General features: G+C 50.5%; 1 protein-coding gene across 1 annotated transcript in view; it reads left to right on the forward strand.

The window, feature by feature from the left end:
• Positions 1-19,684: 19,684 nt before the first annotated feature.
• MRPL19 (mitochondrial ribosomal protein L19) overlaps positions 19,685-23,117 on the forward strand; it is a 21,465-nt gene continuing 18,032 nt past the window's right edge. The window contains exon 1 of the mRNA XM_075338803.1: positions 19,685-19,766. Within this exon, the coding sequence (XP_075194918.1) occupies positions 19,685-19,766 (82 nt within the window). The remainder of the gene's footprint in view (positions 19,767-23,117) is intronic.

Consider the following 23,117-nt stretch of genomic DNA (forward strand, 5'->3'; position numbering starts at 1 on the left):
CGTCTTTTGCCCCGGCTTTTGCAGCCGTGTGGGCACTCCAAGCTATCTCAGCTTGTCTGGCCGAGATTAACGCGGTCACATGTAATTCTGCTCCGCAGGTTGCGTCTTTGACTTCTCAGGCGTCAGCTTTTTCTTCCTACGCCATGAACGCAGTTCTAGACTCTGCTAGCCGTACAGCGGTGGCATCCGCTAATTCTGTGGCAGTCCGCAGGGCCATGTGGCTGCGCGAATGGAAGGCAGACTCGGCTTCCAAGAGGTTCTTAACCGGTTTGCCGTTTTCTGGCGACCGATTGTTTGTCGAACGATTGGATGAGATTATTAAGGAATCCAAGGGAAAGGACTCCTCCTTACCCCAGTCCAAACCGAAGAGACCTCAGCAACGGAAAATACAATCGAGGTTTCGGTCCTTTCGTCCCTCCGCCAAGCCCCAATCCTCTTCGTCCAGCAAGCCGGAGAAAGGCCAGAGGAACTCCAATGCGTGGCGGGCTAAGCCACGCCCCCAAAAACCCGCCGGAGGCAATGCCTCCAAGGCGGCCTCTTCATGACTCTCGGCATCCCCGAACCGCATCCTCGGTCGGTGGCAGGCTCTCCCGCTTTTGCGACGCCTGGTGGCCACATGTTCAAGACCGATGGGTGAGAGACATTCTGTCTCACGGTTACAGGATAGAGTTCAGCTCTCGTCCCCCGACTCGTTTCTTCAGAACCTCTCCGCCCCCCGCGCGGGCCGATGCACTTTTTCAGGCGGTGGACGCTCTGAAGACAGAAGGAGTTGTGATCCCTGTTCCCCCCCAGGAACATGGTCGCGGCTTTTACTCCAACTTGTTCGTGGTGCCAAAGAAGGACGGTTCGTTCCGTCCCGTTCTGGACCTCAAACTACTCAACAGACATGTGAGCACCAGACGGTTTCGGATGGAATCTCTCCTCTCGGTCATCGCATCGATGTCACAAGGAGACTTCCTAGCATCGATCGACATCAAGGATGCTTATCTCCATGTGCCGACCGCACCCAAACATCAACGTTTTTTGCGTTTCGCCATCGGGGACGAACACCTTCAGTTCGTGGCATTGCCTTTCGGCCTGGCGACAGCCCCACGGGTGTTCACCAAGGTCATGGCATCTGTTGTGGCGGTCCTACCCTCTCAGGGCCACTCGGTGATTCCCTACTTAGACGATCTTCTGGTCAGGGCACCCTCTCAGATGGCGTGTCAAAACAGCCTTTCCGTCGCTCTGGCGACGCTCCAGCAGTTCGGGTGGATCATCAACTTCCCAAAATCCAAGTTGACACCGACCCAATCACTGACTTACCTCGGGATGGAGTTTCATACTCAGTCAGCGGTAGTCATGCTACCGATGGACAAACAGCTTTCTCTGCAGGCAGGGGTGCAATCTCTTCTTCGGGGTCAGTCACACCCCTTGAGGCGTCTCATGCACTTCCTTTGGAAGATGGTGGCAGCGATGGAGGCAGTGCCCTTCGCGCAATTCCATCTGCGGCCACTCCAGTGGGACATTCTCCGCAAATGGGACAGGAGGTCGACTTCCCTCGACAGGAACGTCTCTCCTTCCCTTGCAACCAAGACGTCACTTCAGTGGTGGCTCCTTCCCAACTCTGTCGCGGGGAAAATTCTTCCTACCCCCAACCTGGGCTGTGGTCACCACGGACGCGAGCCTGTCAGGGTGGGGGGCGGTTTTTCTCCACCACAGGGCTCAGGGAACCTGGACTCCGATAGAGTCATCCCTTCAGATCAATATTCTGGAGATAAGGGCAGTGTATCTAGCCCTATTGGCTTTTCATCGGTGGCTGGAGGGCAGGCAGATCTGTATCCAGTCGGACAACGCCACTGCCGTCGCATACATCAACCACCAAGGCGGCACTCGCAGTCGTCAAGCCTTCCAGGAGGTCCGACGGATTCTGCAGTGGGTGGAAGCCACAGCTTCCACCATCTCCGCAGTTCACATCCCGGGCGTAGAAAACTGGGAAGCAGATTTTCTCAGTCGTCAGGGCATGGACGCGGGGGAATGGTCTCTTCACCCAGACGTGTTTCGAGAGATCTGTCGCCGCTGGGGAACGCCGGACGTCGATATTATGGCGTCACGGCACAACAACAAAGTCCCGGCATTCATGGCCCGGTCTCAAGATCACAGAGCTCTGGCGGCGGACGCATTAGTTCAGGATTGGTCGCAGTTTCGACTGCCTTATGTATTTCCTCCTCTGGCGATGCTGCCCAGAGTGCTGCACAAAATCAGGTCCGACTGTCGTCGCGCCATTCTCGTCGCCCCAGATTGGCCGAGGCGGTCGTGGTATCCGGATCTGTGGCATCTCACGGTGGGTCAACCGTGGGCGCTTCCAGACCGCCCAGACTTGCTGTCACAAGGGCCGTTTTTCCATCTGAATTCTGTGGCCCTCAACCTGACTGTGTGGCCATTGAGTCCTGGCTCCTAGCGTCCTCAGGGTTATCTCAAGATGTCATTGCCACCATGAGACAGGCCAGGAAACCAACGTCCGCCAAGATCTATCACAGGTCTTGGAGGATCTTCTTATCCTGGTGCTCTGATAATGGTTTTACTCCCTGGCCCTTTGCCTTACCCACTTTTCTTTCATTCCTTCAATCCGGAATGGACAAGGGTTTGTCTCTCGGCTCTCTCAAGGGACAAGTATCGGCGCTATCCGTATTTTTTCAAAAGCGTCTAGCCAGGCTGCCGCAGGTCCGCACGTTCCTGCAGGGAGTTTGCCACATAGTCCCACCTTATAAGCGTCCGCTGGAACCCTGGAACCTTAACAGGGTGCTAACGGCTCTTCAGAAACCACCTTTCGAGCCGCTGCGGGATGTCTCTATCACGCCTTTCGCAGAAGGTGGCATTTCTAGTGGCAGTTAGATCGCTCCGTAGAGTGTCGGAGCTGGCAGCGCTGTCATGCAAAGCCCCCTTCCTGGTTTTTCACCAGGATAAGGTGGTTCTGCGTCCTGTTCCGGAATTTCTCCCTAAGGTGTTATCTCCTTTTCATCTCAATCAGGATATCTCCTTACCTTCATTTTGCCCTAATCCAATTCACCAATGTGAAAAGGATTTGCACTCATTAGATCTGGTGAGAGCACTCCGGATCTACGTGTCTCGCACGGCGCCCCTGCGCCGTTCAGATGCGCTCTTTGTCCTTGTCGCTGGCCAGCGTAAGGGTTCGCAGGCTTCCAAGTCAACCTTGGCTCGGTGGATCAAGGAACCGATTCTTGAAGCCTACCGTTCTTCTGGGCTTCCGCTTCCTTTGGGGCTGAAAGCCCATTCTACCAGAGCCGTGGGTGCGTCCTGGGCATTGCGGCACCGGGCTACGGCTCAGCAGGTGTGTCAGGCAGCTACCTGGTCTAGTCTGCACACTTTCACGAAACACTATCAGGTGCATGCCTATGCTTCGGCAGACGCCAGTCTAGGTAGGCAAGTCCTTCAGGCGGCGGTTGCTCACCTGTAAGAGGGGGTCGTTTCGGCTCTTTTTATCGTGGTATTCTTTTACCCACCCAGGGACTGCTTTTGGACGTCCCAATTGTCTGGGTCTCCCAATGGAGCGACAAAGAAGAAGGGAATTTTGTTTACTTACCGTAAATTCCTTTTCTTCTAGCTCCTATTGGGAGACCCAGCACCCGCCCCTGTTCCCTTCGGGCTGGTTGTTCTTTTGTGTACACATGTTGTTCATGTTGAATTGTTCTTTTGGTTCATGGTTTTCAGTTCTCCGAACATCCTTCGGATTGAATTTACCTTAGACCAATTTATAAGTTTCCTCCTTCCTGCTTTTGCACCAAAACTGAGGAGCCCGTGATGCACGGGAGGGTGTATAGGCAGAGGGGAGGGGTTACACTTTTTAAAGTGTAATACTTTGTGTGGCCTCCGGAGGCAGAAGCTATACACCCAATTGTCTGGGTCTCCCAATAGGAGCTAGAAGAAAAGGAATTTACGGTAAGTAAACAAAATTCCCTTCTTTTTTATTGCCATGCTGCTGGCCAAAAATAAGAAATGGTAATGAAGGGAATTTTGTTACTTACCGTAAATTCCTTTTCTTCTAGCTCTTATTGGGAGACCCAGACGATTGGGGTATAGCTACTGCCTCCGGAGGCCACACAAAGCACTACACTAAAAAGTGCAAGGCCCCTCCCCTTCTGGCTATACCCCCCCGTGGTATCACGGGTTCTCCAGTTTTAGTGCCAAAGCAAGAAGGAGGAAAGCCAATAACTGGTTTAAACAAATTAACTCCGAGTAACATCGGAGAACTGAAAAACCGTTCAACATGAACAACATGTGTACCCGCAAACAACAAAAACATCCCGAAGGACAACAGGGCGGGTGCTGGGTCTCCCAATAAGAGCTAGAAGAAAAGGAATTTACGGTAAGTAACAAAATTCCCTTCTTCTTCAGCGCTCTATTGGGAGACCCAGACGATTGGGACGTCCAAAAGCTGTCCCTGGGTGGGTAAAGAAATACCTCATGTTAGGGCTGCAAAACAGCCCTCCCCTACGGGGGTGTCACTGCCGCCTGCAGGACTCTTCTACCTAAGCTGGCATCCGCCGAAGCATAGGTATGCACCTGATAATGCTTGGTGAAAGTGTGCAGACTGTACCAGGTAGCTGCCTGGCACACTTGTTGAGCCGAAGCCTGGTGTCGTAATGCTCAGGACGCACCCACGGCTCTGGTTGAGTGGGCTTTTAGCCCTGAAGGAACCGGAAGCCCCGCAGAACGGTAGGCCTCTAGAATTGGTTCTTTGATCCATCGAGCCAGGGTGGCTTTAGAAGCCTGCAACCCCTTGCGCGGACAAGCGACAAGGACAAACAGTGCATCGGAACGGCGCATGGCCGCCGTGCGGGAAATGTAGATTCTGAGTGCTCTCACCAGATCTAACAAACGTAAGTCCTTTTCATACCGGTGAACCGGATGAGGACAAAAAGAAGGCAAGGATATATCCTGATTAAGATGAAATGAGGATACGACCTTAGGGAGAAACTCCGGAATGGGGCGCAGCACTACCTTGTCCTGGTGGAACACCAGGAAGGGAGCCTTGGATGACAGAGCTGCCAGCTCAGACACTCGCCGAAGCGATGTGATCGCAACGAGAAACGCCACCTTCTGTGACAGGCGAGAAAGGAAACTTCCTTCAGAGGCTCGAAAGGCGGCTTCTGGAGAGCAACTAATACCCTGTTGAGATCCCATGGATCTAACGGCCGCTTGTACGGGGGTACGATATGACAGACCCCCTGTAGGAACGTGCGCACCTTAGAAAGACGTGCTAGACGCTTCTGAAAAAACACGGATAGTGCCGAGACTTCCCCCTTAAGGGAGCCGAGCGACAAGCCCTTTTCTAACCCCGATTGCAGGAAGGAAAGAAAAGTAGGCAATGCAAATGGCCAGGGAGACACTCCCTGAGCCGAGCACCAGGTTAAGAAAATCTTCCACGTTCTGTGGTAGATCGTAGCAGAGGTGGACTTCCTAGCCTGTTTCATGGTGGCAACGACCCCTTGGGATAATCCTGAAGACGCTAGGATCCAGGACTCAATGGCCACACAGTCAGGTTCAGGGCCGCAGAATTCCGATGGAAAAACGGCCCTTGGTACAGTAAGTCTGGCCGGCCTGGTAGTGACCACGGTCGGCCGACCGTGAGATGCCACAGATCCGGGTACCACGATCTCCTCGGCCAGTCTGGGGCGACGAGTATGACGCGGCTGCAATCGGATCTGATTTTTTGCGCAGTACTCTGGGCAAGAGTGCCAGAGGTGGAAACACATATGTGAGCCGGAACTGCGACCAATCTTGCACTAAGGCGTCTGCCGCCAGAGCTCTGTGATCGCGCGATCGTGCCATAAATGCCGGGACCTTGTTGTTGTGCCGAGACGCCATTAGGTCGACGTCCGGCACCCCCCAGCGGCGACAGATTTCCTGAAACACGTCCGGGTGAAGGGACCATTCCCCTGCATTCATACCCTGGCGACTGAGGAAGTCTGCTTCCCAGTTTTCTACGCCCGGGATGTGAACTGCAGATATGGTGGATGCTGTGTCCTCCACCCACATGAGGATTCGCCGGACTTCCTGGAAGGCTTGCCGACTGCGCGTCCCTCCTTGGTGGTTGATGTATGCCACCGCTGTGGAGTTGTCCGACTGGATTCGGATCTGCTCTCTTTCTAGCCACTGCTGGAAAGCTAGTAGGGTAAAATACCCTGCCCCGATTTCCAGAACATTGATCTGAAGGGTGGACTCCTGCTGAGTCCACGTCCCCTGAGCCCTGTGGCGGAGACAAACTGCTCCCCACCCTGACAGACTCGTATCTGTCGTGACCACTGCCCAGGATGGGGGTAGGAAGGATCTTCACTGTGACAATGAGGTGGGAATAAGCCACCATTGCAGAGAGTCCTTGACCGTCTGGGAAAGGGAGACTTTCCTGTCCAGGGAGGTTGACTGCCCGTCCCATTGGCGGAGAATGTCCCCTTGCAGTTGGCGCAGATGAAACTGCGCAAAGGGAACTGCCACCATGGCTGCCACCATCTTCCCTAGGAAGTGCATGAGGCGCCTTAAGGGGTGCGACTGGCCTTGAAGGAGAGACTGCACCTCCGTTTGCAGTGAACGCTGCTTGTTCAGCGGAAGCTTCACTATCGCTGATAGAGTGTGAAACTCCATGCCGAGATACGTCAGTGATTGAGTCGGTGACAGATTTGACCTTGCCAAATTGATGATCCACCCGAAAGTCTGGAGAGTCTCCAGCGTAACATTCAGGCTGCGTTGTCATGCCTCTTGAGAGGGTGCTTTGACGAGTAGATCGTCCAAGTAAGGGATCACCGGGTGTCCCTGAGAGTGCAAGACTGCTACCACTGCTGCCATGACCTTGGTGAACACCCGTGGGGCTGTCGCCAGACCGAATGGCAGGGCTACGAACTGAAGATGGTCGTCTCCTATCACAAAACGTAGAAAACGTTGGTGCTCCGTAGCAATTGGCACGTGGAGATAGGCATCTTTGATGTCTGTTGAGGCAAGGAAGTCTCCTCGAGACATTGAGGTAATGACGGATCGGAGGGATTCCATCCGGAACCGCCTGGTGTTCGCATGCTTGTTGAGCAGTTTTAGGTCCAGAACAGGACGGAAGGAGCCGTCCTTTTTTGGAGCCACAAAGAGATTGGAGTACAAACCCTCGCCCTCGTTCCTGAGGGGGGACAGGGATCACCACTCCTTCTGCTCTTAGAGCGTCCACCGCCTGCAGCAGGGCATCTGCTCGGAGGGGAGGTGGGGCCGTTCTGAAGGATGGAGTCGGAGGACGAGAACAGAACACTGTCCTGTGCACGTGAGCACAATGTCCGTCACCCACCGGTCTGTGACCTGTGGCAGCTAACTGTCGCCAAAGGCGGGGGAGTCTGCCATCAACCGCGGATGCGGAGAGAGAGAGAGAGAGCTGAGAGACATGAGGAGACCGCCTTGGTAGCGGTTCCTCCGGCTGCCTTCCTTGGGCGTGATTGAGCCCGGCCGGAATCTGAGCCCGTCTGAGGTTTTGTAGCCCTTTTGCACGAGGACAATTGGGACCTGCCCGAGCTTGGGAAGGACCGAAACCTCGACTGTACGTTTAGGACAGCATTAATAGGGTAAGTCGCAGTGCAGACATTACGGGGTTACGGACGCCTCTGCGGTACAGATGTACATGTGCTCAAGGCCAGCTGCGCAAGAACAGCTGAAAAGGTTAGGTCGCCTATACGGCTGTGAATGCCGGAGCAACCGACACGCCGATAGCCCCCTAGACAGATTTCAACCAGAGTCCATCTGTCTGTGAATGGCATCTTTAATTGAAGCCCCATCTCCAGTGCAACTATGGCTCTAGACGCAAGCCTGGAGATTGGAGAATCCACCTTTGGACCCTAGGTCCAGCGCTTGACCACGTCAGGGGAAAAGGGATAACGTGTATCTTAAAAACGTTTGGAGAAGACGCTTATCTGGTAAGCGTGGTGTTTCTGGACTGCTTCTCTGAAGTCAGCGTGGCCAGAAAAATACTCAATATCCGTTAGAGATACTGAAAAGGGACTTCTCCTGCTGTGAAGCTGACTCCTCCACTGGGGGAGCTGAGGGAGAAAGATCCAACCTTCCATTGATGGACGCTATAGGATCATTCCGTATGGCGTTACCATCCGGTGTATCCGGATCGATAGCGATGTCAGGATCAAAGTCCTGGAGAGCTGCCTTATCATACAGAGAGTCCTCCTGGGACCCCCCCGTTCCAAATGAGGTTGGTCAGGAAGATTGCCCATGGCCTGTCTGGACTGCAAGTCTCTATCTTATGACAATATATCTGTCGAAACTGCAACTCCGTCCCTGTCCTTGGACAGGGATGACAGGTGGTTTCTTTGGCCACGACTAGTAGAGACCCCGGCAGACGAAGTGCTAGAGACCCCGGCAGACGAAGTGCTACAGGGGAGCATGCACACAATGGGACGGTGTCATGAACAGCATCCCATGTAGTAAAAACAGCACTGAAAATCTGTGTTGCTTTTTTGCCGCTGCCGACTAGCCATCCAGAAGTATATAGCCAAGATTGGTGACCGTACAGTGCAATGTATAGCATACAAGCATAAAGTACAAATGAACACTGCAGCACAAGCAATACAAGCAGCATAGAAGCCTGTGCCCTGGCACCTCTGCTCTTCTGCTGCTGTAGACTAGTCATCTAGGGGAATATAGCCCAGAAGAGTGACCATACAGTGCAATGTATAGCATACAAGCACAAGTACAAATGCCCACTGCAGCCCATGCAATACAAGCAGCCTAGAAAAAAACCTGTGCCCCAGCACCCTTGGTTTTCTGCTGCTGTAGTCTAGCCATTCCAGGAGAATATAGCTAAGACTAGCGACTGTACAGTGCAATGTATAGCATACAAGTATAAACACAAATGAACACTTCAGTACGTGCAATACAAGCAGCCTAGAAAGCCTGTGCCTTAGCACACCTGCTTTCCTGCTGCTGATGTGTCGCTCTCCAAGCGGGCATATAGCGACCTATGCAGTTAAAATACACATGTACACACTGCAGTATATATTGGGGTCAGCACTATGTGTGCCGCTTACCGCCCGCCTATAAGCGGGTGTATGGTCGCCACCGTCCTGCCTGGTTGCCGAAAGTCCGAGCTCGGACTGCAGTAATGGCTGCCGGCGTCTTCCCCAGCTCGTGTGAGGAGGGGCGGGCCGTGGGTGTGCCCCAAGTCAGAGCGGGAATCCGGCGTCCGACAGTGTGCAGTGAGAGGGCTGGAGCATGTAAATAAGGCTCCAGCCCTCGGCGCTGCTGAGTGCTCAGCGTCTGTCCCCTTCCCTGAGTGACAGGGAGGGGGCGGGAACGAAGCGGCACTAGGCCGCAGAAGCCGGGGACTGGATTTATAAGCGCCGCCGCCGTAAAAGCGCGGTCGGCGCCCAGTCCCCGGCGAACTACAAGTCCCAGCCGCGCCGCCGCTCCCGGAGCGTCCGGCGCGGTAGTTCCCAATACACAAAGTCACACAGCAAAGCTGCAGTGACTGTAACCCTTTACTGTCCCCGGCGCACTAGCACACCCAGCAAGTCTGGAGTGTGCTGTGTCTGTGTGTCCGGGGACACAGAGTACCTGTAATGGTGCAGGGCCATGTCCCTGAACGGTACTCCAGCTCCGTATCCAGCAGGTTCAAATGGGTCTGTGGATGGAGCCCGGCGTCAGAGCTTTGAGGCCGGCAGGATCCCACTTCCTCAGAGCCCCCCAGGGGGATGTGGAAGGAAAGCAGCATGTGGGCTCCAGCCTCCGTACCAGCAATAGGTACCTCAACCTTACAACACCATCAACGGGTGAGAAGGGAGCATGCTGGGAGCCCTATATGGGCCCTCTTTTCTTCCATCCGAAATAGTCAGCAGCTACTGCTGACTAAAATCTGTGGAGCTATGCATGGATGTCTGACCTCCTTCGCACAAAGCTTGAAAACTGGAGAACCCGTGATACCACGGGGGGGTATAGCCAGAAGGGGAGGGGCCTTGCACTTTTTAGTGTAGTGCTTTGTGTGGCCTCCGGAGGCAGTAGCTATACCCCAATCGTCTGGGTCTCCCAATAGAGCGCTGAAGAAAAATAATTTTTCATTTCCAAATATGGTTCTGTATCAGCAAATTACTTTTCTGGCAGTTCCCAATTACTCATGTCTATTAACGATTTTTAAACCCCGTGATGTGAAAATAAATAGATGATCTGCAGTATACGGCTGCGGCCACTAGGCAGCGGTGTGATGGAGCCTGTAACAGCTGTTTGGTGGATGTGCTGGGTATCCGAGGGATAGGTAATCAATATATTCATAGTGAAGAACCCCTTTTGAAGAGGTCTTGTCACTTGCTCAAAAAAATTGAGTTAAATATAGGGGTTATGATATAAATCTGCTTGATCCATCGTCAGCCAGTTTCTGGCTAAGTGCAGCTATTGGGTGCATGGAGGATGTCAAGATAGATAAATAGGAGGGAGCAGATTCTGAGGAAAATTTAGAACGGGAAAAGTTAGATTAGTGAAGTGAGGTGGACAAGCCTGTCTAAAGAGATGTTTTTAGAGCACACTTAAAATGTGGGGGCAAAGTATTAATCGGATTGTCTGGGGTAATGCATTCAAGAAACCTGGAGCAGCACGAGAAAAGTCTGAGACACAGAGATGGGGGATGTCCGGATTAAGAAAGATGTTAGATATAGATCAGTTGTAGAACTGCGGGCATGGGAAAGATGATACAGAGGAAAACAACCTGACAACTGGCAACGTATAGAACTTGGGAAGGAGCCTAAATACCTGATGCCTCTCAGTTGAGCTGAGAGGCATTTCCGGGTAATGGCATACTGGCCCTTTAAGAAAAGTGGTGTGTCTGTGCGCGCACCGTACAGGCATTCCCAGGAGGTCTGTGCCATGTGCGCAGGCCCTGGGAAACCGCAGCATTGACCAAGGACTGGGAAGCTACCACTGAGCGGCCGGGAAGGTGAGAAAGCCGGCATCCACATTGTGGGAGGGGGCAGGACAGCGCAGGGATGAGAGTATGGGCATTACACACTATTGGGGTTAGCTATGAGTTTCATGGTAACTGGTGAATCTGACTCACAAAGTTGTGGACAGAGCCTGAACTACTGCTGAGATAAGCCATGTGGTTCATTGTAGATGTGGGTCTAACCCACAGTAAACAGAGGACAAAGGAAAACGGTCCACAGCAGTGGTCAAGGCCTGGATGCCATTAGAGTAAAGGTACTGGCCTAATTTGCGAGCTTCATTCTTTCAGGGAGGGAAAACAGAACATATTATATTGTGGGTAGAGGGGAACTCCAGGGGAGATTCTACAGTGGGTATACTAAAGGCCCCGTCACACGCAGCGACGTATCTAACGATATATCACCGGGCTCACGGATTTCATGACGCATATCCGGCATCTTTAGCGACGTCGTTGGGTGTGACACCAACGAGCGACCATTAACGATGGAAAATACTCACCAAATCGTCCATCGTTGACACGTCACTCATTTTCAAAAAATCTTTGATTGTTGAGGACGCAGGTTGTTCGTCATTCCCGAGGCAGCACACATCGCTACGTGTGACACCTCGGGAACGACGAACTACAGCTTACCTGCGGCCGCCGGCAATGAGGAAGGAAGGAGGTGGGCGGGATGTTACGTCCGCTCATCTCTGCCCCTCCGCCTCTATTGGGCGGCCGCTTAGTGACGCCGCACAAACCGCCCCCTTAGAAAGGAGGCGGTTCGCCGGCCACAGCGACGTGGCTAGGCAGGTAAGTCCGTGTGACGGCTCTTAACGATATTGTGCGCCACAGGCAGCGAATTGCCCGTGACGCACAAACGACGGGGGCGGGTACGCTCGCTAGCGATATTGCTGTGTGTGACCGGGCCTTTAGTGTCACGCCGTACAAAGGCTAGGAAGACTTAGTACAGCGTATTCCCCACTAGGTGGCAGCAGAATAGTGAAGGAGAGACAAAGAAACACTAACTGAAAGGCAGCTGAAGTACAACAGAGTAACTTCAGCAGACAGTTAACAGGCGAACCACAAGGGGGCAACAGAGTAGTCAAACAGTCAGGGTCTAGCCAGGAAAGTCAAGTCACTGCAAAGGGAGGATCAAAACCAAATTAGAAAACAGAACTGAGTCAGAAGCCGGGAGATCAGGTATGCAGAGGGAAACACAAACAGACAGAAGCGGGAAGTCAGGGACCGGGACAGGCAGACAAACGGGGGAGGGTACAAGTCACAGTAGCAGGGAGGCAGAACAGATCGGGAACACTCACCAGAGCCAGTATACAAGCTGCAAGGCAGAAATATCACTGGCACTGAGCCATAGGTAGAGAGGCAACATATAGCATCCTGGGATCCAGAATGAGGCAAGAGATGTTAACCCCTGACATGACCAGGCCAGAGCTTGGTGTAACCAGCAGCAGGGAAAAGGCGGCCTTTATCATGACACTAAGGAATTAGATGGATAGAGAAGGAAAGAAGAAAAGGAACTGCCCCTAGAAGACAGAGCTCCCCCAATTCTGTAGCCTGTGTTCCGAAGGTCAGCCGAGACAGCTATTCTATGGACAATGGTAGAGGGCTGCGAGGTCTGTGGGAGATGTGGTAATGGATGTTGCTGGAGCTGCTGGTGTGTGGGAAAGATGGCACAGGCAGGAAGAAAAAGAGAAGGTGCTGCTGAAAAACGAGCCCAGGATTCTCACACAGCTGAAGAGACAAGCGGAGAGTGTTGGGTGGAGGGGCACGGAAGAATGCTTGTGTGTGATCGGCCGGATTGTCATTAGCTTGGCTTGGCCACAGGAGTAGGCACAGTTTCTGGCCTACTCCTGGCAATAGAAGCAATACATAGAAGCACAGAAAAGCAGGAGAGCACAATTATACACTGCTGGGACTTCGCTCTCTTTTTTTTTTTACCAACACCTGTTGCCTGTTAATGGTCCGAACCTTAGGAGAGGGGAAGATACCTTGTCCTGAAGGCCCGGAATCCTTCTTCATAGTACGATGAGGAAGACATCTACAGACATCCTGAGTGTTATCTGTTGGGAGGCTGGAAGGTACCGCATTGTCTTCCATCCCTGCAAGGGAGTGGTAGCAAGGACCGTTGGCCTGTCCATCTGTGCAGATACTCTCCTAACACATCTGGAGTGTTAGGGGTAAGTGTCCTGCCAGACAGACCAGAGAGTTAATAGTAGTGACTGTAAGGCTAACTGCCAGAGATAGTGAAGCGGCGAGCTGAACTGGACCCTCTGGATCACAGGAGACCCCGGACCTACCCTATTGTGTGGTAAAGTCTGGGACTGTGGCATGGCAGCTGACTGGTATACACTCACCGACCAGAGCCAAGCTAAGGAGCTAACTTTTTTTCTTGCACTGTGGCAGCCTTAGGCTATGTGCGCACTTACCGGATTTTGCCGCGGATTTTCCGCGGATTTGCTGCATGTTTCGCTGCAGAAAATGTTCATAACATCTCTGCAGTGAATCACCAGCAAATCCTATGGAGAAAAAAAAATCCTGTGCGCACTAGATGGAATTTGACAGCTGCATGTTTTGCTGCGGGAATCCCGCAGCAAAAACAAGTGCATGTCACTTCTTTTCCGCACATCGCTGCGGGATTTCACTCCATTGACTCCAATGTTAATCATGAAATCCCGCAGGGAATAACGCAGGCAGCAAATTCTGTGCGGTTCACTGCGTTTTCCTGCGTTATTCCCTGCGGTATTTCGCGGTTTACCTCCGGTAATGTGCATCGCTTGTCTGCGGTTTGCAGGGAAGTGATGTCATTACAGGAAGAGGAAGCGGAGCAGAGAGTAAACACATACACACATATCAGACACAGAACACATCACAGACATAGAACACATAGACACAGACACATAGAACACACATAGAAAGAAAACGGAAATATAGAAAACAAAGAACGTGGGGCTCCGCTGCATATTTACCTTCCAGCCGAGGTAAGCACACAGCGGCGGCCCGGTATTCTCAGGCTGGGGAGGGAGAGGGGCAGGGGTAATGTCCCCCGCCTCACTCCCGCTCCGGCAGCCGAGAATATCAGCCGCAGCTGCCCCGGCACTGTCGCATTCATTATGCGGCAGCACCTGCGTGTCCTCGGCTCTTCTTGCCACCGTGTAGCAGTGGCAGCAAGGTAATACAAGAAGTTAATGGTGGTGGGGGACCACTGCCATTAACTCCAGGCTTGATCATGGCAGCGTCTATGTGACAGCTGACATGATCAACCCGTAAGTAAAGTGAAAAAAACACAGACACCGAAAAATCCTTTATTTTAAATAAAACAAACAAGCCTCGTTCACCATTTTATTAACCCCTCCCGCACCAAAGCTCCGGCGTAATCCACCGCTCCGGCGTAATCCACAGGTCCTGCGCTGCTTCCATCCAGCCGCGACTGTCACAGACACAGCGCTGAATGAAAGCAGCAGACAGCAGAGGTAATTACCGGTCATTTCCCACGGCCGGTAATGTGAACTCACTGCCGACCGTGGGAAATGCAGCGATCTGTCATCTATCTATCTATCTATCCCTCTATCTATTCTTCTGTCTATCTACTATCTCAGAATTAAATGACTTTTTTTTTTTCTTTTTTTCAATGTGCTTTATTGCATTGAATGCAATAAAGCACATCCCAACCCGCACGCGGCAATACCGCGAATAATACCGCGGTAAAACCGCAGCAAACCGCGGCAAACCGCATGCGGTTTTCGGGTGCGGTTTCCCGCGTTTTTTTACCGCGGGTGTGGTAATCTTTGAGAGCATGCGGAATTTTCTCAAAAAAATTCCATTTCCCAGTGCGCACAAGGCCTTATAGTGACAGCAGCATACACCCATGGTCCCCTGAGTCCCCAATGAAGTGATAGAGAAAGATGGTAAAGAATTCTCTGAGGTTCTGAAAAAAAGAATTGTTGCTCTTCATAAAAATGGCCTAGGGTATAAGAAGGTTGCCAACACCCTGGCACTGAGCTGCAACACGGTGGCCCAAACCATACAGTGGTTTAACAAGATATGATGCACTCAGAACAGGCCTCACCATGGTTGAAAAAAGAAGTTGAGTGCACGTGCTCAGCGTTCTATGAGTATTACCAGCATTGCTGCAGAGGTTACGGGGGTGGGGGGGTCCGCCTGTCGGTGATCAGACCATGTTCTATACGCTGCATCACATTGGTTTGCATGGCTGTCATCCCAGAAGGAAGCCTTTTCTAAAGATGATTCACAAGAAAGCCAGCAAACAGTATGAAGACAAGCAGACTAAGGAAATGGATGACTGGAACCATGTTCTGTGGTCTGATGAAACTAAGATAAACTTATTTGGTTCAGATGGTGTCAAAGGTGTGTGACAGCAACCAGGTGGGGAGTACAAAGACAAGTGTATCCTGCCTACAGTCAGGCATGGTGGTGAGAGGGTCATGGTTTGGGGCTGCATGAGCGCTATCGGCTGTGGGGGCTACAGTACATGGAGGGAACAATGAATGCCAACATGTACTGTGACATACAGTGATCCCCTTCCAACATGATAACGACCCCAAACACATCGCCAAGACGACCACTGCCTTGGTAAAGAAACTGAGGGTTAGGGTATGTGCGCACGTTGCTTTTTACCTGCTTTTTTGCTGCTTTTTCTTCTGCGCTGTTTAATGCCAAAATGGATGTGTTCTTCTATTCAAGCAAAGTCTATGGGAATTTGGGTTTCTTGTTCACACTATGTTGTTCAAAATGCTGCCTTTTTGTGGCAGAACTTTGGTCAAAAACTCAGCTTTGCAGTGCAAAACCCAAATGGCAAAAACAATTGACATGTTGCTTCTTTGAAAAGCTGAGTTTTTGACCAAAGTTCTGCCACAAAAAGGCAGCATTTTGAACAACATAGTGTGAACAAGAAACCCAAATTCCCCCAGACTTTGCTTGAATAGAAGAACACATCCATTTTGGCATTAAACAGCGCAGAAGAAAAAGCAGCAAAAAAGCAGGTAAAAAGCAGGTAAAAAGCAACGTGCGCACATACCCTAAAGGTGCTTGACTGACCAAGAATGTCTCTAGACCTAAACCCTATTTAATATCTGTGGGGGTTCCTCAAACGTAAGGTGAAGGAGTGCAAGGTCTCTGAGGCTGCTTTCACATATCTGATTTTTGCCTTCAGGCACAATGCGGCGAATACCAGATAAAACAGATCTGCGCCGGATCCGGCGAAAACTCTGTGTCCAGCTGCCGGAAAGGACGCTGCATGCAACGTTTTTTGGCTGCGGCAAAAAAACTGACCGTTCCAGATCCGGTGCTGTCCGGCGTCATGTACTATGAAAGCCTATGGGCGCTGAATCCGTCGTAATGCGGCATACAATGCATTACAGTGATGTATTCAGTTTTTTGCTACTGAGCATGCTCAGTAGCACAACGGATCCGTCCAAAAACTGAAGGAACTGATGGAAAAAACTGATGCGTTTTTTCGCCTGATCCATTGCATCAGTTTAAACACCGGATTGTGCCTGATGGCAAACACCGGACGTGTGAAAGCATCCTAACATCCACCAGCTCTGTGATGTCGTCATGGAGGATATAAGAGGATCTAGCGGCTCCTGTGACGCTCTAATGAACTCCATGCCCAAGAGAGTTAAGGCAGTGCTGGAAAATATCGGTGGCCACACAAAATATTGAAACTTTGGACACAATTTGACCATTTTTCCTTAGGGGTGTACTCACGTTTGTTGCCAGTGTCGCACCCCAGGGCTATGGGGTATTCGGTCCCGGCCTGGTTTCGCTGGGGAATGTTGCGGGTGTAATGGCTGGTGCCCGGTTCCGTGACCTTTGGGGTTGCTTTTAAAAGGGGATGTATTTACAGGGATTATTAAAGTTTTTTGTCATGACGCCACTTGCGGGTTGCGGCTATAGAGATGGAGCCACTGCTGGGCTGATGTTAATGGCAGCCTGGATGTTGTGGCCCTCCGCAAGTAGGGCTAGGCCCCAGGGGATAGATGATGGTGGATGTGGTTTATGTCCGTTGATAATACTGGGGCGCGGAAAGAAGGTAGACCACACAAGAGATTGCAGTGTAACTGGTTCTTTTCTCACAGAGATGTTGCTGGCAACCCGATGGAGGCTGGTCCCCACCACTGGTCCCCTTAGTTCCAGTGCCAGTGTGGTGACCTGGTGACTTCTTTCCCCTGCACCTTTCTCTGGTTGGTGGGTCCCCATGGCTTGGAGCGTCTGGGGGTCCCCTCCTGGTTGTCTTTCAGTCTTAGTCCATACGGCAGGTAACTTGAACCCTGTTGGGCCAGATCTCTGTTCCCGTTCCCCGGTTCTTCCGTCGTTACTGTTCCCCAGACTTTAGGGTCGGTGAGATCCTGGATGATCCCCTCACCGTGCAGATTTTATCAGGTCTCCCTGGAGCGTTTTCCTGACCTAGGGTTCTGCACCCTGCTGGTGCTATGGTTCTGAGAGGACTCCACCGTACTCCACCGGCAACCACACGCCTGAGCCTGACAGGTCACTGCTACACTCTCCCGTCAGTACCATTACGTCCGTCTCCTTTCACCTCCACTTACTGACTGTCTGTCCCCGCCTCCCTCGTTGTCGTCTAGTGGACTGGATCGGTTCCACCCCTAGGTGGCCATTCATTGGGTCCAACCCTAGCCTATCATAAGTTCTGGGGGGGATTAAAACAGGGGTTGTATGAGTGTTATGGTGTTACCGGCGCTGGTCTTCTGGGTCCCTGGGGGTAGGCCCTGTATCTCTGACAGGATGCAGTTACCTGTAGCTCCTGATGCCTCAGGGGCACTACGCCAGCAGTTTAGCCATTAATGCCGGTGTGTTGAGTTATTTAGAGGACACCACATTTACACTGTAACACACTGACACTGTACATTGTATCACAGGATCAGATCTTCAGTGTTGCCTAATGAAAAGATAATAAAATATTTACAAAAATGTGAAGGATGTACTCATTTTGCGATAATATATATATATATATATATATATATATATATATACATACACATAATATGTACATGTGTGTATGTATATATGGGTATGTATATATGTGTATGTATATATGTGTATGTATATATGTGTGTATATATATATATATATATATATATATATATATATATATAAGCTGAGTGTGTGTGTGTGTGTGTCCACTAAAGGAATCTGCACCGTCGCATTTACAATCATCAAATTTTGTACAGACACTCCATGTGACTCAGGGAACGTCTTAGACTATGTTTTGACGGTAAAAACCCCACGCTTTACAGTTACTCTTCCAAAAAAACTGCCTCCATTAAAATGAATGGAGGTGGGAGCTACTGGCTATTAATAGCAACTGTCAGTGGTAGGAAGTCAAAGGGACAGACAGAGGCAGACAGACAGGGAAAGAAACAGAGAGACAGACCGAGACAGACAGGGAAAGAGACAGAGACAAGGGGAGAGACAAGGAAAAAGATAGGGAAAGAGACAGGGAAAGAGACAGACAGGGAAAAAGACAGACGGGGAAAGAGACAGAGACAGACAGGGAAAAAGACAGATGGAGAAAGACACAGACAGACAAGGAAAGAGACAGGGAAAGAGACAGAGACAAGGAAAAAGAAAAGGAAAGAGACATACAAGGAAAGATACCGAGACAGACGGGGAACGAGACTGACAAACAGACACAGAGATAAAGAGAGAAAGACAGACACAGAGATAGAGACAGAGAGAGTGATAGAGAGACAGAGAGATAGACACAGACAGACAGACAGAAATGGATAGAGAGACACACATGGATAGAGAGAGACACACAGAGACAGACAGACAGACAGACAGACACACCGTGACAGACACACAGAGACAGACGGAAAGAGACAAAAAGACAGAGACAGACAGACAGACAGACAGACACAGGCAGAAAGAGACAGACAGAAACAGACACACACAGACAGACAACAGACACACACAGACAGACAGACACACACAGACAGACAGACAGACACACACAGACAGACACCGAGACAGACAGACGAAGATGGGAGAGAGACAGACAGACAGTTACTATCCTGGGCAACGCCGGGTACTACAGCTAATATATATATATTGAATGAAAACTCTGGCTTGTGACACAGAGCCTGATACAGTGCTATTGGCTGACAGATGACATCCCGGCTACTCACAATGCGGCGACTGGAAGACAAGTTTTTCTTGCAAGTTTCTTTCTGTTTCTATGTAATAACCCCCTGTCCCCTCCCATAGACATTTGGCGTTGTAGTAACCGCACTGACCCATAGAATAAACATACTCATTTTTACTACAAAATGTACATTATAAAAACAAAAAATCCCACGTAAACTTAAAAGTTATGGCTCTTGGAACAAGGGGAAGAAACAAACGAAAGCGCAAAAATGGAAAATTGTCAATATGAATGCAAATGACAGAAATCAAGACAAGTGATCGGTGACGCCTCACTGGTTTCTATGGCAACAATTACCACTTATTTTGGACTGTTTCCTCCTTCTGCACAGAGTACATCTTTTTTCTCCTTTCCTCCTGTCCAGGAGCTCGCAGCAGGAGGCGCCCACCTCATACTGCCCCCTGCAGGCCTCTGTACACATAACTACGGAGAACGGAAGGAAAGGCACAGAATAGACATGGCTTTTGTCGCTTCGCATTTCGGATATTCTTGATTTCAGTGGTTTTCCGTAGTAGCCACCGCGGTGCTTATTGCGCATGCTCCGTGTCCGATATTGGCATGGGACAAACATGGCGGCGTGCAGGAGGTCATTGCTGTTAGTGCAGAAGAGCCGGGCAGGTGAGGCGGGGACGGGCAGGGGCGACATTGTGTGCGGACATTGTGCGAGATAATAACACCCGTGTACTGTGCTCACAGCTGTCTATAGAGAATACACAAATCTAATGATAAATATGATATATGTAGAATACATGTATACGTCTGAACTTACCATTTAGGTTTCTGTATGTAAATATGTATTAATGTGTGTGTATATAAAGAGTTTATATATAACGCAAATACACACACTATATAAACACATGTACATACATATACAAAGACAAAAATATATTTATATATACACACACACACACACTATACATATTAGTGTGTGTATATATATTTTAGCTTTTGTAAATGTATGTACGTGTGATTTATAGTGTGTGCATCAATATGTACTTCTGTTTTATATGTATATATTAAACAGAAGTACATATTCATGCACATGCTATAAATCACACGTAGATACATATCCACAGATATATATATATATATATATAGTGTGTTTTCTATATAACACATACATACAAATACACACACTATAAATATCACACGTGTGTATGTATATGTGTATGTATGTATTTAACTAAATTGGCCAAGTAATGTGCTCCGTCCGTCTCTTTCCGGATCTGTCTCTCTTTCCGGATCTGTGTCTCTTTCCGGATCTGTGTCTCTTTCCGGATCTGTGTCTCTTTCCGGATCTGTGTCTCTTTCCGGATCTGTGTCTCTTTCCGGATCTGTGTCTCTTTCCGGATCTGTGTCTCTTTCCGGATCTGTGTCTCTTTCCGGATCTGTGTCTCTTTCCGGATCTGTGTCTCTTTCCGGATCTGTGTCTCTTTCCGGATCTGTGTCTCTTTCCGGATCTGTCTCTCTTTCCGGATCTGTCTCTCTTTCCGGATCCGTCTCTGTCTCTCTTTCCGGATCCGTCTCTGTCTCTCTTTCCGGATCCGTCTCTGTCTCTCTTTCCGGATCCGTCTCTCTCTCTCTTTCAGTCTCCGTCTCTCTCTCTCTTTCAGTCTCCGTCTCTCTCTCTCTTTCAGTCTCCGTCTCTCTCTCTCTTTCAGTCTCCGTCTCTCTCTCTCTTTCAGTCTCCGTCTCTCTCTCTCTTTCAGTCTCCGTCTCTCTCTCTCTCTTTCCGTCTCTCTCTCTTTCCGTCTCCGTCTCTCTCTCTCTCTCTCTTTCCGTCTCTCTCTCTCTTTCCGTCTCTCTCTCTCTTTCCGTCTCTCTCTCTCTTTCCGTCTCTCTCTCTCTTTCCGTCTCTCTCTCTCTTTCCGTCTCTCTCTCTCTTTCCGTCTCTCTCTCTTTCCGTCTCTCTCTCTCTTTCCGTCTCTCTCTCTCTTTCCGTCTCTCTCTCTCTTTCCGTCTCTCTCTCTCTTTCCGTCTCTCTCTCTCTTTCCGTCTCTCTCTCTCTTTCCGTCTCTCTCTCTCTTTCCGTCTCTCTCTCTCTTTCCGTCTCTCTCTCTCTTTCCGTCTCTCTCTCTCTTTCCGTCTCTCTCTCTCTTTCCGTCTCTCTCTCTCTTTCCGTCTCTCTCTCTCTTTCCGTCTCTCTCTCTCTTTCCGTCTCTCTCTCTCTTTCCGTCTCTCTCTCTCTTTCCGTCTCCCTCTCTCTTTCCGTCTCCCTCTCTCTTTCCGTCTCCCTCTCTCTTTCCGTCTCCCTCTCTCTTTCCGTCTCCCTCTCTCTTTCCGTCTCCCTCTCTCTTTCCGTCTCCCTCTCTCTTTCCGTCTCCCTCTCTCTTTCCGTCTCCCTCTCTCTTTCCGTCTCCCTCTCTCTTTCCGTCTCCCTCTCTCTTTCCGTCTCCCTCTCTCTTTCCGTCTCCCTCTCTCTTTCCGTCTCCCTCTCTCTTTCCGTCTCCCTCTCTCTTTCCGTCTCCCTCTCTCTTTCCGTCTCCCTCTCTCTTTCCGTCTCCCTCTCTCTCTTTCCGTCTCCCTCTCTCTCTTTCCGTCTCCCTCTCTCTCTTTCCGTCTCCCTCTCTCTCTTTCCGTCTCCTCTCTCTCTTTCCGTCTCCCTCTCTCTCTCTCTCTTTCCGTCTCCCTCTCTCTCTCTCTCTTTCCGTCTCCCTCTCTCTCTCTCTCTTTCCGTCTCCCTCTCTCTCTCTCTCTTTCCGTCTCCCTCTCTCTCTCTCTCTTTCCGTCTCCCTCTCTCTCTCTCTCTTTCCGTCTCCCTCTCTCTCTCTCTCTTTCCGTCTCCCTCTCTCTCTCTCTCTTTCCGTCTCCCTCTCTCTCTCTCTCTTTCCGTCTCCCTCTCTCTCTCTCTCTTTCCGTCTCCCTCTCTCTCTCTCTCTTTCCGTCTCCCTCTCTCTCTCTCTCTTTCCGTCTCCCTCTCTCTCTCTCTCTTTCCGTCTCCCTCTCTCTCTCTCTCTCTTTCCGTCTCCCTCTCTCTCTCTCTCTCTTTCCGTCTCCCTCTCTCTCTCTCTCTCTTTCCGTCTCCCTCTCTCTCTCTCTCTCTTTCCGTCTCCCTCTCTCTCTCTCTCTCTTTCCGTCTCCCTCTCTCTCTCTCTCTCTTTCCGTCTCCCTCTCTCTCTCTCTCTCTTTCCGTCTCCCTCTCTCTCTCTCTCTCTTTCCGTCTCCCTCTCTCTCTCTCTCTCTTTCCGTCTCCCTCTCTCTCTCTCTCTCTCTTTCCGTCTCCCTCTCTCTCTCTCTCTCTCTTTCCGTCTCCCTCTCTCTCTCTCTCTCTCTTTCCGTCTCCCTCTCTCTCTCTCTCTCTCTTTCCGTCTCCCTCTCTCTCTCTCTCTCTCTTTCCGTCTCCCTCTCTCTCTCTCTCTCTTTCCGTCTCCCTCTCTCTCTCTCTCTCTTTCCGTCTCCCTCTCTCTCTCTCTCTCTCTTTCCGTCTCCCTCTCTCTCTCTCTCTCTCTTTCCGTCTCCCTCTCTCTCTCTCTCTCTCTTTCCGTCTCCCTCTCTCTCTCTCTCTCTCTTTCCGTCTCCCTCTCTCTCTCTCTCTCTCTTTCCGTCTCCCTCTCTCTCTCTCTTTCCGTCTCTCTCTCTCTCTCTTTCCGTCTCCGTCTCCCCACCGACATCTTATTACTCACATATAAGCTTCTTATACTATGAATGTCTTTTGTTCCTATAGCAACCAATCACAGCTCCTACTAATAACCTGTAGTTCCAGGCTCCATTTACTTTAATGGAGGCATGTTTTTTGGAGAGTAACTGTAAAGCACGGGGTTAAATTTCCCTGTCAAAACATAGTCTACGACGTTCCCTGGGTCACATGAGGTGTCTGTGCAAAATTTTGTGATTATAAATGCGACGGTGCGGATACACTTTTCGTTTCACTTTTTCCCCATTATGTAGATAGGGGCAAAATTGATTGGTAAATTGGAACACGCGGGGTTAAAATTTTGCCTCACAAAATAGCCTATGACGCTCTCGGGT

Source organism: Anomaloglossus baeobatrachus, chromosome 3, assembly GCF_048569485.1.
Source record: "Anomaloglossus baeobatrachus isolate aAnoBae1 chromosome 3, aAnoBae1.hap1, whole genome shotgun sequence".
NCBI classification, from domain to species: domain Eukaryota; kingdom Metazoa; phylum Chordata; class Amphibia; order Anura; family Aromobatidae; genus Anomaloglossus; species Anomaloglossus baeobatrachus.